General features: G+C 34.5%; 1 protein-coding gene across 1 annotated transcript in view; it reads right to left on the bottom strand.

Annotated features, from left to right (window-relative positions):
- Positions 1-978: 978 nt before the first annotated feature.
- The window catches only part of LOC138329995 (uncharacterized), a 47,923-nt gene continuing 28,754 nt past the window's right edge, over positions 979-20,147 (bottom strand). The window contains exons 3-5 of the mRNA XM_069277321.1: positions 19,494-19,639; positions 2,389-2,865; positions 979-1,580 (exon numbers count right to left, since the gene is read on the bottom strand). Of these exons, the coding sequence (XP_069133422.1) occupies positions 1,117-1,580; positions 2,389-2,865; positions 19,494-19,639 (1,087 nt within the window). The 3' untranslated portion in view covers positions 979-1,116. The remainder of the gene's footprint in view (positions 1,581-2,388; positions 2,866-19,493; positions 19,640-20,147) is intronic.

Genomic DNA, 20,147 nt, shown 5'->3' on the forward strand with positions numbered 1-20,147 from the left:
TATATGATAAATTAGTGTGTGTAAAATATAAAAATGTCGATAAATGTAAAATTTTGATTTGATGCGTTTTCACTAGCCAATGAAAGGACAATGTAATGCAGCTGTACATACGACATTCACATTTTGGACATAGTACAGCTTTACATCCGGCATTCAATAATCAAAACACGATAATCAAATCAGTATTGTTGAATGTAGAATGTCTTCAAAGAGAAAACAAAACTGATAACAAGAAAAAAGACCCCATCTAAAAAAATATGCAAATCATAACGTAGACAGAAAATTACCTTTTCCAGATTTTAATTTGACATAGATTTATACATACCCATTGGTATGAATAAAGTCATATTTCAAAGTAATTTGTAACTGCGACTTAATATGAGCATTTCCTTATGCCTAATTGCTCGGTTTTGTCAAGTCATATTCCTTTGTAGGAACGCCTACGCTTAAAGCGACCAACACTACAAGTCGCGAGTAATATCAGGTAAACAACCTTTCGCCTATTGTTTTGTCGTGATATATTAACTTTTGTGCTTAATAGAAACTTAAATAAAAGTCATTGGGTTCTTTTTAAGATAATTCAACCATTGTCTTAGATAGGGCATTACCACTCCGGGAAGATAAAAACATCAAATAGTATGACATTGTAATAATAATTTTTATATTTTCGTTGCAATGTGGTAAACATATTTCTGTCATCATTAAAAGACATATTTCCAGCAAAACACAGAGCGGAACTTCGTCTTTGGATGGCAAAGCAAACAGCATGGCTATTATAATGTCACTTTCTTGTAAATTACTATTTAGCTTAGTTGATTGCTTATTTTAAAAGTTGTAAAGTTGTACGATTTTATTGTCAATCTAATTACAAAATCTTAAATTCGATTGTTATTTTTCCGACTTTTACAACGATTTTGCTATATCTTACGTTACTGCTTGTTTTACGTTTAGAAAATAAACAACAAAATCAACTCGGTGACAAATCTTCTTTATAAAACTTAATGACATTTTTTTCTTCAATTATTTGTTCTGCCAATTCCTTTGTCAATTCTAATCGTGGTTTCAACTAAGATATTTAATCGGGAATAAACGTTACCGATATAACATGGTTTCACGCTATAATGCTTCCAATCGTATGGCACTGGCAATTGTTTCATCACTATTTGCACTTAATGTTGATTTCTTTCTTGTGAATAGAAAATTTTGAGAAATTTTTATTTCAGTCAGTCTGCAAAAAGTATAAGGCCCCGCTACACACATCGGTGTCATGTAAAATAGCATCGTGCTGAAAAAGTTAGCGCTAACAGAAATGAGCGAGCCCATTGCGTTGAGGAAATTCGTGACATAGTACGGGACACAGAATACGATACTTGTGAATCCACAGATGTAGAGAACCTTTAGGTAGGTGTAATCTTCTAATGAACTATGGAGCCTCCCGCGGTGATGTTTCATGGCTACCCCTATTCCGCACACCAGAATAACGATGTATGGCGTCACCATTGTTGTTCCTAATATGTACAGCACTGAGGACAACATATGTGTGTTGACAGCTGTAAAATCGAGCGAACATATCCCAATACCTGGAAAGGAAAATGATAATTAACAAAAAATAAATGAACCTATCGAAATACCACGAACGGAAAAAAGGATAGTTAAGACAAAAGTAAGTGAACATATCGAAAGACCTGGAACGGAAAAGAGGATAACTTAAATAGTGATTAAATTATCTAAATACTGAACAAAAATGAAACAATTTATTCTAGTGAACATATCCCAATACCCGGAACGGAAAAATGATAATTAAAAAATGTGAGTGATCCTATCGAAATACAGAAAAAAATGAAACAATTAAGTCGAGTTAACATGTGCCAATAAATGAAACGCGGAAAATGCATATCCCAATAGCTTAAGCAAGAATAAATAAAATAAACATAAAATAAATAAAAAAGGAATATATTACTCAGTTTGGAAGAGAAGGATAATTAGTGAGACTATATGAATATTTCATTTACCTTGGAAGGGAATGCACAGATAGTGAGATATTTAAGATGTTTTCACCTAATTTGGCAGGGGACTTAAATATAGTGAGATTGTATAATTTTTTTTTTCATTTACCGTTGAATTGGACGTAAATATTGCAATATTATATAAGACTATTTCACTTACCTTGGAAGGGGATATAACTGCAGTGAAATTATACACTAATATTTCACTTATCTTCGAAGGGGATGTAAATATTGTAAGACCATAAAAAATTTCACTGTTTCAAATTATTTCAAATATTTTGAACGGGATTAAATGCAATGAGATTTTAAAAGAATGTATTGCTTTACATGCAGTGGAATGGGACCTAAAACATAATTTTTTTTATCAAATTATTTCAATTACCTTGAAAGGGGACGTATATTTCTCCATATCTTGTAATGGCGTCTATATTCATATCCAAATGTACAGAAAGCAAAATATCCATACTAGTTTTGTTTTTAAAACTAGACACAATATTTCGTGAAATATCTTTCTTTAATAGCCCATTAACGTGTCCCCTCAACACCTCATCCACGGCGTCTTTGCTGTTAGCTCGAAGCACGTACATAATTTTACCCATCAGGCAACTCGACTTGGTCTTTCTCACACTTATGTCGAACTTTGACCTGATGTAGGATGACGTTAAAGAGAGCAAAAAGTCAAGGTTGTTTTGGTCTGGGCCCCGTTTATTGCATAGGAACTCTTGTGTGACTAGTGTAGCATTAATAGTGGTAGGTAATGACTCCAGGTAAGATTGATCTAAGTCTGTCTGATTGTCGCTGTATACCCATCCCATCTCCACACTCTCCGAGGAAAACGACATCAAAATGGTCATCGCACCTGTGAAAATATTCAAAATGTATTTTGCAGTATGGTCAAGAAAGAAAAATACTTCAGAGTTTTCCCCCCGACTGAGTTCATTAACCATCATTCAAAATAAAGAACGTATCTAGACTGTTGTCGATTTTTTTCCTATACTTAATCATATTATCCAAAGATACCACTGTACCCTTTAACGGAATTGAGGTTTTGTTTATGCTATAGCAATCCATAAAAGTAACCAAAATGTGCATTATATTGCAAATTAGAAAACATTTTATTCATTTCCATCATTTTGCTTTTTTATGAACGAGATATAATGTTAAAATTGATAACAGTTTTGAAGATTTGAATTCAATTAGAAAAAAAACCTAATCCAATATCAGTCAGCCGCGGATTAGAGATTCAAACATTGTGAAACTAGTATAATCTTCTAAAATGTCATGATGAAATTAGGGATATTTGGAATTCGAATGACAAATCCGTTGCTAACTTCAGACCATTGGTAAGTTAGTAATTGATAGATTTATTGATAGAGAATGCAAACAGACAAGTTTGTCAAAACACACCATATATTAGAGCTTACTCTAAAATACAATTTAAAGCAACGAGAATATTGTATAATTATACGTATTAGCATATGGTAGAGTGTTGCTGCGATTACCATGATTCTCTCTCTCTCTCTCTCTCTCTCTCTCTCTCTCTCTCTCTCTCTCTCTCTCTCTTCAAAATATTCAGAACAATTGTCACAGTATGCTTCAAATGTGTGCAACCTTGTTTGCCTGCACAAATCGAATTGTGTTGTCAAATCCAGAGCCACACATACAAATAAACCATAATGAACATCCGCTTTGTTGTTATGTAAGACTGGTCCATGGTTATAAGACAATTTGAGCAGTTATTTTGTGTCAAACCAACGCGAAAAGTTAATTGCTTCATGTAAACAAGACACCCGGCAGTCATAAAACATACAAGAAGTATGACATGGCAAATTAGGGTAGTTTTAGATAGCTAAATTTGTTTCAGCTAACACAAAAGGAACAAAATGTAAGGGAGATATGTGTGAAATGTCGGTAAAGATATATTAGGAATGAGTAAAAATGGTAATATAATTTAATGGAATTTCAGTTACATTACAGATACAGAATGGACAAAAAGAAATATGACCTTTAACGCCACTTTCTGAATTTACTGCTTTAAGAAACAGGAAATTAGAAAACATGTATCCATGTTAACGTGGCATTTTGATAGAAAAAAAGATTTTACGTCATACGAACAACGTGATGCTAACACAAATGTCAACGGGACCATACAACCGAGATTGGTTGCTTATTTGCGACATAAATTATAGTACATTTCTGAAGCATAACAATATTTGCTTGTGTCATAGATCAACGTCAGTTGTATTTTATGGTAATAAAAATGTACCCCTCTATATGAAGGCAAAATAAAATATATTATCATATGGCTGTGTATTGCTCTCTCTTGATTGGCTGAAACTACACGTTCTCTCCTTGATTCAACACAATATCCACCAGAAAATTTCAAATAAGCATTGTGACGTCATTTCATGGTAATGCAAGATTTCAAAAGACCGAGTTCGTGCCCAAATATAGAAATTTTCCTACATTTTTTTTGTACATTTTTTTATAGGATTATTCATATATTAAGTAAAATGAATTACACGGTGTTAGTTCTCCGGAACTCTAACTACATACTATATACTTCCGTACTACAAGACGATATCGCTCAGGACTGTTCACTATCACAACGAGGAGATATGTATATTCGAAAGGTTTACATATGTAAATACCATACTCTCAAAAAGTATTCTCTAATGTGATATAACTCTTGGTTTTCGGCCGCGGGCGATAAATTGTCCTATCCACCTGAAAACAGGTCGATATTTGTATTCGATCAGGAAAGATTCATTATCAACTGATGTTAGATAAGCTATATTTAATAAGGAATTCTTGTGCTGTCATCTAGTAATGAATGGGGGATCAATTTGTAACGGAACTATGATTAATGAAATCCGAATATTGCTAACCGAAACTTCGTTTCTTCCACAAGTCATTAATACAATTTATCATTTCCTAGGAAAGCTGAAGCAATTGGAACACGCACTAATTATTTTGGTATTATTCACGTTTTAACTATTCTGGGTAAGAAGAAACAGTAGTAGCTTCGTTATCATGAAGCGAATAACACCAACAATAACTAGAGAAAAAAAATAAATGAATAAATAAAGAAGAAGAAGAAAAAAAAAGGGAAAGCAATGAAATAAAGGTGATAATGAAGTAAAGGAAACGACAACAAATTTGCATAAGACATATGCCAGCTAATATCATCAAGTCTTTTGCATCAACAAAACTTTCGGACTTAACAATTACTATTTTCTTTGGTAGCTGGTCCTGACAACTCTAATTTTGGAATGTCTATTTTAAGTCCGTCTTTACGAATAATGATTAATCCAGAAAAAGAATTAGTACCAAAGCTTGATTCGTCCAGTTTCTTTATAAATCATTAACTGTTTTGCGTTATTTCTAAGTCACCGTTTATATCCCTTGTTATTTGACGACTCGATTGTTTTAGATGTTTTAGACGCCACCAAGAAAGAGACCTTTGGCTGCACCATCGACAGACTTGGCCCAAGCTACTAGACATTTCGCTTCGTCAGCCAGCGAGACATTAGTCAATTTAACACCAGGACATATTTTTAGATTCATGAGTGATGGTTTTCTATTTCTTCCATCGAGTTCGTTGGTGGGCCTTTGAGAGAAAGTACGCGCATAGCACTTTCTTAATCCTAGATCGAATACGTCAATAAATCAGACAACGTGATTCCTCTTGCAGGCTAATGCTGATCTAAATTCTAGTAACATGTAGCATTTTGTACAATTATTAAGAGATAAGCTTCTGGTTGTTAATTTTGAAGTTGGTTACAAATTGTAAAGATTTTATCACAAATGCTTCCCTTGTTAATGGAGCTGTCATATGGTTCAAGCTATATGCAGCTAAAATAGAATACGAAATTAAAGATTTTGACACTTTTCTCTAATGTAACTAACTGTTCTATGGTTCACGCTATGCATCTAAAGCACATATTAACCAAATATCAAGATGTTGACACAAATCTCTCTTGTTACTAGACCTGTCCCATGTTTCAAACCATGCAGTTAAAGCACATAACAAAATATAATGATGTTGAACCTTTCTCTCTTGATACTGAAAATGATATATGGTTCATGCTATGCAGCTTAAGCACATGACAAAATCTAAAGATGTTGACACAAATGTTATCTCCTGTTGCTGAAACTGTCCCGAGGGACACAGTATGTGATGTTCGGGAATCGCTGCAGAACAATTTGAGAGATATTAACTGTACTGGAAGTGCTGTAGGGCATTCGATTACCTGTCAATCACACGGCGGTATATCAAATTTACTGCTGGGTGGATTGGATTTTCGTCGATAGCATGGTCGTAAGCTTCGCGGCAACAGTAATTACAATTTCATAACAAGATGTCCATATCTAATTTAATACATCGCTAAAATTAAGTGCATACCTACTAAGAGGGTATCAGAGAGAGCAATACGCCTCTTAAAGGCCACAGCAAATACGTCTTCGAAAAAAGTAAAAGATTATTAAAAGGAATTATTAGACCATAACATATTCTGCATTTGCACATTACAGAGTTATCTGCACTTGCGAGTAGGTATTGATTGTGACGTCATGTGTTTGCGAGCGTAACGCTATCATTTTTGGAGAAAATGACGTAAATTGCGTTCACAAAATAATGACGAAACAATGGAAACCTACCCGCTGGGGAAATAACTCTTTGATATGCAAAGACGGATTATAACGATCAATATTAGGCCGCAACACTAAACAGATGCCAATGATAGCTATTTCCATTTTCAATTTAGAAATTATAAGGCGTTTCAGTTTTAGGTTTACTATATTGTATATACCTTGAAATGATTTCGTTTATAAAATAAAATATAGTTATACCAAATACCGGTAATTTAATCATTCCTTTTCATTTCAACAAAGGAGAAATATCACTTTGGGCCGTTTTACGGCCTCTCAGTGATAAGCAAAATATTTTGCCTGAAGATACATTAGGGTCAGCTGCATATTGTATGCTATTCAGAATATCCAATTTTTTTACGCTCATGGTTATTTCAGAGGTCAACGGTCAAAGGATGAAAATTCACATTTCCATGGTTTAAGTCCCTAACTAATTCAATTATCAGAATAGATATTTTTTTCAGGTTCTGCCGGTAAATATTTGGTTTGTTAAGTTCAGCTCAGAAAAAAAGGGTAAACAATTCAAAAGTAGGTCACAGTGACCTAGTGTAGTATTTATTCTATTTTAGCATTAAAAACTTTAATAATATTGCTGGAAACTAGGATTTTTTGAAAGATTTGATCGCTTAAAATTGATGTTTAGTACTGCATATGGATCCTGACATGACCTGCTTAAGATGATTACATCCTAGGGTCACATTGGCTAGGTCACGTGCATAAATCATGTCATATTCAATGAATGGTATCATCTGTCCACTAAGCATATGCTGTTTCTTCATGATTAAAGTCTGATATTCTGAATAGCAAACAATATGCAGTTGACCACAATGTATCTTCATACAAAATATTTTGCTTATCACTGAGTGGCCGTGAAGTGATACCCCTCCAAATTGTATTGATAGGATGTTAAGTCAAAAGGATTGAATTAAAAAAAATATAAATTCTTTCCTTGGGTAGATAAAGTAATATTATTTACACCTGTTCAATCATTCCTTGTCACGTTTACTGATATAGCTTTCATATTATGTAATTTTCACAGAAAGAGAAAATAGCGTTGCAATGGCGTAATGATTTCAGAAGAAAAAAAAAGATTCCTCAAGAATTTTAGAATATCTTGCTCTTTAACGAGATATCATTGTGGTTTGAATTATAAGGATCAAGTTGAATAATTTTTTTAATGTAATGGGGCATATGTAGCACAAAAATCGCTAGATCACACTCTCATTAGTTTTGGTCTTTGTCTCATAACGTAAAATTTCGATAATGTAAACACTTAATTATGCACAACAATAATTCATGAAACCTAAGACAGAGTACACCAAAACGGTTCTAATTGGTTCTGAAATGAGAAAAACAAAACCACAAGGATTATAGATCACATGAAGGACGTGAGTATACTGATGTAAGCATACGGTCGGATGCTCTGTGAGAATTTATGAGGCTAGCAAATTACAATAACTGAGAATCAGTCGTTTGGTTTCTGATCTGACTGCCCAAAGCAATATAATATATAAGGTTTTATGGTAAATGTTTATTCATTAGGAGTGACCATTATGCTTGATGTATTTGTTAACTTTGATAGAACTTGTAGATTGACCAGCTGTCACCATTAATATGTTTCCGAAGTCTTGATTTGCCTCATCTTAGTAAACACTACAGCTTAGGTCATTCACTTTAGAAGCCATGGTTTATAGCCCTTCAGCAGGTCACTTCTATCGACGTAGTCCATCTCTGTTTTATGCCATTTGAATCTTTGAAAGTCTGCTCTTTACTTGGACATAATACATTAAAGGTAGTTTCCTTAATGTTCGGAATAAAACAAATCCGCACGATTCTTACAGTGTGTTTGTGACAAAAAAAAAAGAAAAGAAAAGCCAACAGCTATTTCATTTGCAATTGAAATTCCATTTGAAACGTAACATGTCAGACCAAAATGGCGGAGGTTAATCATCTGTCCTTGCTGACGATTTGGGAGCTGACGGTTGATTTGATTGAAATTCTACCAACCTTTCGGTTTCCCAACGAATTTAATTTCCAATTGTCAATTCAATTGTCTTGTGATAGTAAATGTGTTTATCGATTTCACCTGAAATGTATATATTCTGTCACAATATTCACTTGATGATAAAGACGTCTCATGCTTCAATTCGAATTTCAATTTCTAAATGCGCCATTCGATTTTTACCGAATGTTTTTTTTTATTTTTATATCGCCTTCCGATTTTTCACGTACTTCAGTTGTGTTGTAATCATTCATTTTAGAAACAATAGCAGCATTTTGTTAAATAATCCACGTTATTAATATACGCCGGGGGACTTGGAACAGAATTGTTTCCTTATAAGTTATTATTGAAGCCTCTTATGTTTAGATATGGCAATATACATACTGAAAACGAATCCATCCCGAGCCTTGTTATTTGATGCCTTATGGGTAGAACATCATCAATTAGTAAATTATATATTTCTAGGGACACCAATAATTTCCTGCAATATTTGAACCTGCAAAGCATCGTCTAGTGATTAAGTTTTCCCATGATCCAGGCATCAAGATAACTGTTTATAAAGATAACTGAAATTAGAAATATCGTCTTTACTCATATACCTTTTGCATGACACGTTTGCAACTACGACATAACGATATATTTTATTTTGAAAATTCGCTGTAACCATTTTTCAAATAGCGGATAACTGAGCCAGCATGCAGATCAAACTTACAAAGCAATTAACGATAATCCTAATATATGCCGTAATTAGTCTCTATAACATGTACTGAATACTTAATATAATACAAGTACACACATTACAGGATGTCAAAAGGAACTAAAAATGCAGACCTGTTCATGGTTTATGCAATAATATTTCTCAATTTACTCAAGATTATTTTTTTCAGATTAGACTAAGTTTTGCAGAGCATTTATTCTAATGTACTAAATTTTCAAGGCATTTTCTTTGAGAGACATTGGGTCGTTGACATTTGGAGCAATACCGATTTCATTTTTAATGTTTCTCAAAGATTGGGATTGTGTAAAAGTAGTGGACCCTATAGGTTGCAGATAGTATTAAAACACTATATATGTCGCTCAGCTGAGGAAAAATGCCTTTTTAGTTCAATTGACCTTTCTCTTAAGCCAATAAGAGGTTCTATTCTTGAAAAATCGAACTGCATCATGATAACCACCACATTTTTGACAACAATATAATTCAATAAAAAGTATTAAACTGGCCCGAGATACTCTGGTCCTGACACCAAAATTAGACATTATGACAGATAGATGTCTGGTTTAGGACCAGAGCGCACTGCTATATCAAAAGGTGGAATATAGGTAGGGCTAGTATTAATCCGACTAAAAAGGATGTGAATAAAGTCAACCAAAGAATGGTTTGAATTTTTCTTTCAGAAATTTTATAGTGAAATATGGAAGGTAATAATTAGTCTCAGATGTCTAAATCTATTATAAATTAATTATCCCAGGCTGATCCTACATCCTAGGTAAACCTAGCCCCATTCCTACCTTATATTTGATGAAGAACACCTCTAGGAATAGTTAGGATACTACTGGAAAAAAGCAATGCATGATTGGGAGGTTTTGTCAACCTGTTATACAGTTTTAATTACCACATTTAGGGATGTCAAAATATCTACATGATATCACTAAGATGTTATAAGCCCACGACCTTTCCGGAGCAAAACATAAAGGTTTCTTAAAAACCATTGATAACATTAGAAAATATATACCGATTGCGTAAGGTAAGGTTACAACACCAAACATATACAAGATTCACAGCGTTATAGATTATATATGATAACAGTGGAGAGTCATTTCGATGTTTTGCCGTTTGACACAGTGATAGTTAACTACCGCGAGGTATTTAGAACGACGGCGGGAAACATAAGACGACCCGCGTGATGATAATTAACATAAAACTACAGCACATACGAGGACTAATGAAAAAGATGCAAGAAAACAATGATAAACCATTGATTAATCAACATATACCCGACGCTAAATCAACAACATAATAAAGTACAACAGAAGAGAGCAATGTAACAATAGCTCAAGCCAAAACATTAAAAACCCGTATACAACAAAATGATTAAGAAGTACAATACTAGATAACAGAACTGTAAACTGTATCATCACACATGATAACAAAGCTTCAACAGCACGTAAGCCAGCCAACACAACAACAATAAAACTCCAATAACAAAACTAAACTGCGTCAACACATTGTGAGCAACAAACACAACACGAGACATCATAACAACAGCAACATGTGAGCCAAGAAAACAAACAAGAGACAACAAATTACAGTAAAGATAGGACAGCATAACAACAGCAACATGTGCGCCAAGAAAACAAACAAGAGACAACAAATAAAAGTAAAGATAGGACAGCATAACAACAGCAACTTGTGAGCCAAGAAAACAAACAAGAGACAACAAATAAAAGTAAAGATAGGACAGCATAACAACAGCAACTTGTGAGCCAAGAAAACAAACAAGAGACAACATATAACAGCAAAGATAGGACAGCATAACAACAGCAACATTTAAGCCAAGAAAACAAACAAGGGACAACAAACAAAAGTGAAAACAGGACAGCAAAAACAACAGCATTATGTGAGCCAACAAAACAAACAATAGACAACAAACAACAGTAAAAATAAGACAACATCGCAACATCAACAGGTACGTTAACAAAACAAACAAGAGACAACAAACAACAATATTAATAAAACAATATAGCGGCAGTTACACTTGAGCCAAGAAAACAAACAAAAAACAACCAATAGAGAATTGAGAAAAATTGCAGAACAAGAGCAGAAGAACAGAATGAAAAAATATAACGGGGAAAGCAATACATGATCCAGAATAGCATTTAATTAAACATCTGAACATGGGAAAAAATGTGACAAAAGTACACAGAATGAATATGAATTTTTATGTTTCACTCTTTCAGTGGATTACACGAATCACACAAAATGTAATTTGTTACAGACGATAGTTTGAGTCTGGTGTCAGTAGCAATTACTATTGATTGATTATACTCTGTTAAAGGTGACTGGCCTTCGAGAGCTAAAGAATGATGTAACTTCAGGGACATGACAGCGATATAAATCACAGCAGTAGACGGTAAAGGATGCTCTGTCATTTTCACCGATACTGAGTCCTAGAAAATCCTTACGTTCTTGTAGACAATACATCTAATGTAATATAGCAGGAATATCAAGAAACCATAAGAATCCGAGGGGCTATATCTCAAAAATGTCGGCAAAATTAGCAACATGTGACTTTGCTTGGCTGTAGGTGCGGAGTCTTTCTTTCGATTCTGTCTCATACTATCGAAGAGTACAGATAGATATTTTCTATAAATGAGTGATACAGCGATTTCAATTATATTGGCAATATATGAACTAACAAGGAATGTTTTGCAATTCCGTCAAAAGAGGTAGAATTTCGAAATGAAAAAATCCTACCATATGCAATACCATGATCTTAGAAGATTTCTTTCGTGTTCTAAGGTAGTAAACCACTAAAGTGATACAAAGTGTTATCTGTAGTTTGTTCTTCTTTGCATACTACAGAGTTACTTCCCTTGTCGGTAAGAATCCATTCTGACGTCATTATTTTGAGAGCGAAGTTCACGATATTGGTCCTTTACTATGAAAAATATGGCGTTATGTTCGCAAACACATGACGTCACAAGCAATACCTACCCGCATGTGCAAAATAACTATGTAGCATGCAAATACAGAATGGCAATACCAGCAACGCTAGTGATTATCAGGTAAAAAACATACATTGTCAGTTTTGTTAGAGAATGGAGGATACAACATGTACTATTGCAACTAATTGAGGTCATTTTAACATTTCTCTAACATATGACTTTAATGTCTCCTACAACATATATTTTCACCTAAGCAGCAAAAAGCAACCGTAGAATATCAAGTCGACAAGGAAATTGCAATTGAAAAAGGCAAGTAAGTTATTCAATTATAATTGTAAAATTATGGAAAAGAAATTTGAAACCATCATTCTTATGATACGGCTCAGTTAGAAACGTCCTTGATGTCCTCGGCCTCAGTAAATATCACGGTAAACGCCATCCTCAATACTCCAGTTTTTACTATGAGACAGTCCAGGGGTCTAGAGATCCTAAGCGATCGGAACACCTGGAGTATCGAAGAAGGGTAAACGATAGCGTTCCTGATCTAAAGGATTCGTCGCTTTCTTATATATAAATAGAACGTGTCGGATGTGGTATATAATTGGTATGAGGAACAGCAGTTGGAGTGTGAACATGGGTAACCGCACCGAGGTACACCACTCCATCATTGTGCGTTCATTGCAGAGAAAGCGTAAGTTTGCTAAAATGTAAATTTACTCTTTACAAAAAGGATGTTTGTACCATATAAGGTCAATTTATGAAAAGAAAAAAAACAGTTTTGGTTTTATATTCATTTAAAAGTAATCACAAAAATATCATTTACACATAATAACCATGAAAGTCGAAAGGAGTTTTCGACTATATTAAATAAGCACAATTTATTAAAACAAATCATAACAAATGGAAATGAAAGATGTAACGGAAATAATTATAAACAGGTCTATCGGATGCAAAAAATATTCATTGTAGTCACTCAAAATAACAGGGTATGTTTTCCCCTGTACAACGGTTAGCTTCAGCCGGGTAACCGGTGTATCATCGTCATTAGTGATAAATTATTTATTTGTTATATTCGTACAGATGGTATGATATTATAATAGACCACCAGCTTGATTGGTGTTGTACTAAGTGTATACGATTTAGAAAATAATTTCCACAAACACTATTGACACATAGCTTATTGCAATTAGTTGGGGAACGTCATTAAAATTTTTGTTTTCACGTCAATGTCCTAAGAATGTTTTATGTGATGGGCTGTTAATAGGGAAGTTTGACGGTATCTTTACTAAATCAATATTTTCGGCATGATTTGCATGATAAGCTTTGGCTTCAGCAGACAGTGGCTTTTCTCCATAATATTATTATACTGCAAGAAAATCAAATTACTACAAGATAGCCTTCACTGTATAATCTAATTCTGAGGTTAACTACAATCTAATAGATTGATCGGATTAGCCACCTTCTGCGGAAGGTCAAGTGTCGGATAAGGTATGTCAACAAGGAATAAATATATACGGCACCGCATTAAACTAGTGCACCGGCACTGATATCCGATTACAACTTGTAACAAGAAAAAGCTTATTTAGGTACCTCAGAATTATCAAACATTCGTTAACTAGTGCTGACATCGATATCTTTTAGTACAAGGACTAGAATATAATTTAAGCACACTATCACCTAACCATCACAGAATCCGATAAAACGATACGATTTAGTTTATGTAGCTTAGGATGATGTATCATTATAGTTAATAATCTCTGATGCCGATATATCGATACAATCTTATTTCGATACCTTCGAATGATATATTATTAGCTAACAAGCTCTGTTCTGACGCCGTTAAAACGCTACAAACTTAGTCAGGCGACTCCGATTCACCGATACAAACTGGTTTAGATACATTTGGATGAAATATTAGCTAAGAAGCCTTGACGCCGATACAACGCTACAAACTTACTTCGATACTTCGATACCTTTTGATGAGATATTAGCTAATGAGCCCTGACGCCAATAAAACGCAACAAAGTTATTTCGACACCTTTTGATGAGATATTAGCTAATGAGCTCTAACGCCAATAAAACGATACAAACTTATTAGCTAACTACCTCTGACGCAGATACAGCAATACAAATTTAATTTAGATACTTTTGATTGAGTTTCCCTAGCTAATTAGCTCTAACACCAATACATAACCTATGTGCTTTAAGATTATACATCTGTACTTTTCCAGCTTTGGCACAGATATCTTTATTCAAATGGTTAGAAATAAACTTAACTCCTCATCCCTGAAGACACATTTAGACCCTTCTTAGTCAAAGACTAGGCAAGGCCATTATGAAATTTCAGGGACGAATCATGCAAAGAAAAAATCAAATGGGAATGTCACATAATCATTTTTGTTAAAGTCAATGGGATTCAGACATGGCTCATTCATTTTTGACCTAAGTTTAAGGAATTTATTTCAAAGTAAAACAGCAATGTTCCTTCTATATAAAGGTCTCTAATTTTTCCATTAGTCAAGATATTAAAGATGAATGAACTCGTTATCACACATTCGATGCCTGAACATGATCACATGAAGTCGGTACAGAGACACATAAGACAGTTCTCTACACCACTTCCGGGCTTTATTTACTGAGAGAACTTTTATAGATCACAATTTAACTGACAAGTTCCCATCAAGATGGCCCTGTGGCATTTTGTTGGCTTTTTACAATTGTCAATTATGTAAAACGTTTGGGTAATTGGCTTCATTAAATTTAAGTCTATTTTTTTCAAAGGGGATTGTTCTAGACTAAGTTAACCTGTGAGGTACTTCAGATCACAAGCAGTTTTTCATTCATTATTTTCATTTTATATTATATTGGGTATTCTATCATCCCATGGTACGCTAACGCGCACCACGGTAGATATGCTGCTAGAATATACGTTACACACAAAAATATGACAATCAATTCTTATATTTCCATTCAACTTGTCATTCCTGTTATAAAACGGCGTAATGATTTCAGAAAAAAAAAAGAATCCCAATATAAAATGGAATTTTGAAGAGATTATTTATAGTAGATTGAATTAACATGAATATATTTTTATGTTGTGGAGATTTAACACAAAAATGTAAGTGTACTCTTATCATAAATAAAAGCATTATCGGTCATACATGTATATTATCAATTATGAACTGTCAGAAAGATCGAAATGGTAAGCATATGTTATTTGCTATTGACAGAAAAGAACTAAGTCATGAAATATTTGTGAACGTGACGTCAGATACCGATGATTTCCAATTACCAGATGACACTTGCAGGCGACAGTTCAATCTGATTCCGTTGATCAGCATTGCACTTCTGTCTGTAGTATTTAAATTCATTTAACATGCACACAAGTTGAATCACAATGATTATGTTTCTTGTCACTTTATTTGATTTCTTCCGTGCAGCTATTGTATATCGAATATACCGCTTTTTTATTTCAAATATGACCTAAAAATAAATTCACATTATTATAAAAGACATATGCCTTAGCCGGCTAGTTTTTTTCATTCTGGAAAAGCCCGTCTGAAAAAGGCAATTAAAGAAACTCTTCCAAGAAAGTTATCAAACATTCCTTTTAACAAATTTATTATCTGAAGGTTTGAAATAGCCCTGAAAACGCTGTAAAAGTATCATCTATGTTACAGTGGTCTTAGAGCCACACCACAAACAAGCCGGTGTTGTCGACCCACGTCTCATAACGCGAGCTAGACATCGTAATCTGATTTACCGACAATTGATAACAACGCACGTAATCAATTTCAACACATTTACACTTGATAACAAACAAACGCAGCCTCCAACACATTGTTAATAGAAGATGCCATTATATAAACAAATGATTCTCCTTTGTATAATGGCCGTTCATTATGATATCACAACCCGATACACAGACGCTTTGCCGGTAATTGTTTTGGTTGGACAGTTAGTTATGCAGCAGGAAAGAACAAATATGTCGGGAGGTGGGAGATGCTGCCGACTTGATTAATTACTCCGTGTAGATGTTTCTACTTCATTAAGGACACTTCATCGGGATAATCCCTTCCTGCTCTGTCACATCCACAAGGGATGCCATCCTTAAATGGTATTAGCGGTTGTTCAGACGTTAAATAAACGTGAAAAATAAATAAAACCGAAACATACTGCAAGGGAAAAAAAATCTGTACTCACCACGATAAAGTCACGGAGCTAAACCGGTTACTGTATATAATAGCTTGATAGTGAGTTCATTAACCGTTGATATTACCTTTTCGGAAAAAAAATATTGACAGGGAAAATCAATAGTGTTGTACAAAGCCTACAATAATGCAGGTATTTTTAATCTGGTTGCTTTCTTTCGTATTCCAAAACAACATGTTTTTGAAATCTACTGCTACACTACATTTCAGACAGGACAACACCACGTGCTATTGTTGGGCCAGCTTGATACGGCGGCGGGGGATAAGTCTCTCTTATGGCTGATGGTCTTATGTAAACAGGCAGAAGGAGGCACCAACTGTGTATGTAAGATGTCTAGACAAGATAAGTATAACCAAGGAACTAATAAGTAATCCACGTAAACAATGTAAACACAATAGTCCATCAGATGTGAGAAGAATTCAATATGATATAATGATAATTTTTGGTAATTGTAGATAATTATACAGATTAAGAAAACACAATGGTCAAGGAATAGCAAGTTTTTCAAAGGCAACAATACCGGAGTGACCAACTAGTCTAAAACCAACTTTGTATAGACGCGGACAGTTCCAATGTTAAAAACACAAAAGAAACGTGATAATTTGTCCATAGTCGACGATATGCAGAATAAGACGTATCCAGTGCTAAAAATACTTCTAAGGACCCACAAAATGCGAAATGGAACATGTTAGGCAATGCAAAATAATGCTAAAAATGCATCAAAGTTCCAATGCTAAAAATGCATCAAAGGATCTACAAATACTAACTAGTCCAAGATTATCCACTTTCGGATTAGAATGGCACAAATAATAAAGGTAACAGACCACGTTAGTAGCGAGGTCATTTCAAACTATCGAATTATCGTTTACAAACAGCTGCATCTACTATGTAAAGATGTCTTAACCCAACATGACAGTTTAAAATAAGAAGAAGGGCAGACGGTGTCATGATGCAGATATATTAGAAACATATTGTTTGTTCTTTTCGTCATCAATAAATATTTATCTATTATGGCCACGTTAAGAGGGCACTATTTATCTATAATTGCCTGGTTGAGAAGGTACTATTGCCTCATAGTATTGTCGAGGGATGGAAGAGTGTCCGAGCCGAAGGCGAGGGCACTTTCCCATCACGAGACAATACTAATCTATATGATATGTGATTCTATAAAATGGGATTCAGCTTCACGAAGATTTAAAAGTAAATCAATACAGTGAACTGTCATTTGTGGAAAAGCAACATTTGCATCCATCCCCGCACACAACAGCCTGTCCGCCATCTTGACGTCTTGGTCGAAGCGCAACGTTATAATGACGTCATGTAGTGGTGACGTCATATTACATACATGTTCAATTTCGCGCCACTTCAAATGTGCCCGCTTGCCCGGGCACTATTACAAATAGTACCCATGTGTGTAGCCAATCAGAATCCAGTGTTCTGTCACGTGATGTACTAATATAGTAAAATGGAATAAAGTCATGGCGATGAAGGAGCTTTAATATTTTATTCACCTCCAAACCTTACCAACAATACTTACAATACATAGGTTTGAGTTTTCAAGTACAAATAAGAGCTGAAAATGTTAATTGACAATAATTAAAAAAACATTATATCTACGGTTATAAAGCAGTGAAATGAGTTCATGTGGTCAGATCAGGAAACCAAACTCGTGTGCTATGATTTTATCTCACACCATGAGAGTGCTATTACAGAAACATATCGTTATATATATTTTTGTAAAGTGATTTCTTAAAGCCACACTATACGTTACTATCAACAAATATTCAAGTTAAACTCGACTCCGATATTGTTCGTATTTGTAGATGTAGTTGAAATTAAGATATATTAAAGACTATTTATAATGTGTTTTTTTAATAACTTTGGTACAGCAGTTGTTGAAAGTCGTTGCATGTAAACATGCTTTCATTTTAAACTGGTCGCCATAGAAGTTACGATTATTGCCGAACAGAAGTCGGAAAGTTCATGACCCATTTTCGGAAGAGTTCGGACAGACATTACGTAGTTACGGTAGTCACATGACGTTCTCGGCAACGACGTTACAATGTCGGCTGACTTCGGCTTGTTTGACTAAGTGGGATCCACCTAGCGATGTTTAATATTTATTGAATTTTTATAAAAAAAAATCCGAATCATAATCGCTCTTCTTTACTTCGATTTAGTCCTGTCTCTGCATGATTTACAACAGGATTTTTTCTACATTCTTCTAAATCAGGAAAAAAATAAGAAAGATACGGATATTGGGCCTTTAAATTATTTATACATAAGGTATAAAAAACAATAATTCTACCGTGAATGCATTCTGTATTGTCACTTATGTTTATAAGGCATCATGTATGATTGTCTGTCCATTTGAATTTTTATTTTTACAGCTTTATTCATCAGTACTGAATATCATGACAAAATTTTCGCCCAGATATGACACACAAAACGTTAATGCTACTGTAAGATATCTACTTATTAGTTGTTTGGTGAACTGTTATTTGAAAAGTGCTCATGCTCTTCGTCATATGTACCGTACTTGCTTTGATTGGATTACTCAAATCAGCTCCATGCCATACAACAGGAGCGTTATTCATGACACATTTGAGGACAGTTATAAAAACATTTTCCAATTAAACCGATACATGTAGGCGTGAGCGACGCTCTTCTCGTGGTAATCCATCTCCCCAGTTACTTATACAGATTACTTCACATGATGTAATACATATATACACAAGTGCTATTTTAAACCTCTAGAGACAGCTATCATCAAATAAAAGTTGAAAAATGGAATTTACGAATATCACCTGTTCCTAAAGACATTACATGTAATTAATTATCATCAAAGTAGATATAGTGGCTGATTATGGATTAAAACATGTCAATTCTTATGTCTTAAGCCACAAAACGCAGAACATGTATCATACAAAGGTATAGTTAAAGTGAGAGTTACCTACCTTTGTAGTTGGAGTACTCGCCCCAGCCGTAGAGTGGCGCTGTACACAAAGCCACGGCTATAAATATCACCCCGACCACTAAAATCCGGGTGTTGATGTTAGAAAACATGGCCGGATGGTCCGCAGGGGATATGAGTTTGTAGAATCTGCCAGAAAAAAAAAACCCAGTTACAACCAGATAACAAAAGAGATAGAATAATGTATACGCAGGTACTCATTTAATCCAAACCAGTTGTTCAAAGACCATAACGATCGGTGAGTTTAAAACTACTTAAAAGACAATGGAACTAATTCACGTACCACGTGATATCTGATACGGTTTGGCGGGACTTGTATTTCCAGTGGTGATGGAACGTAACTCTTTCTAATCTTTCCGCTGAAATGACGTTATCCCGCGATAACGTCATTTGACGTCATTCCATCACCAATAGAAACAATAGTTCCGCTTAATCATGTGGTGAGTGCATGAGTCCAATTTCATTTCTATGTCAGCGTTGCTATTCAAGAAAATTTTAGGCATGGGAAACTTGGGGTTATTCTTTTAGGGCAGTTTGCACTATTGCCGATGACTGCTTAACAAGTAGTGCCTCCAGAGAGTTAATAAATTAAACTTTGACATTCTGATCGACCTGACCTTGGCTGGGGAATGTACCA

This window comes from Argopecten irradians, chromosome 8 (assembly GCF_041381155.1).
Source record: "Argopecten irradians isolate NY chromosome 8, Ai_NY, whole genome shotgun sequence".
NCBI lineage: Eukaryota > Metazoa > Mollusca > Bivalvia > Pectinida > Pectinidae > Argopecten > Argopecten irradians.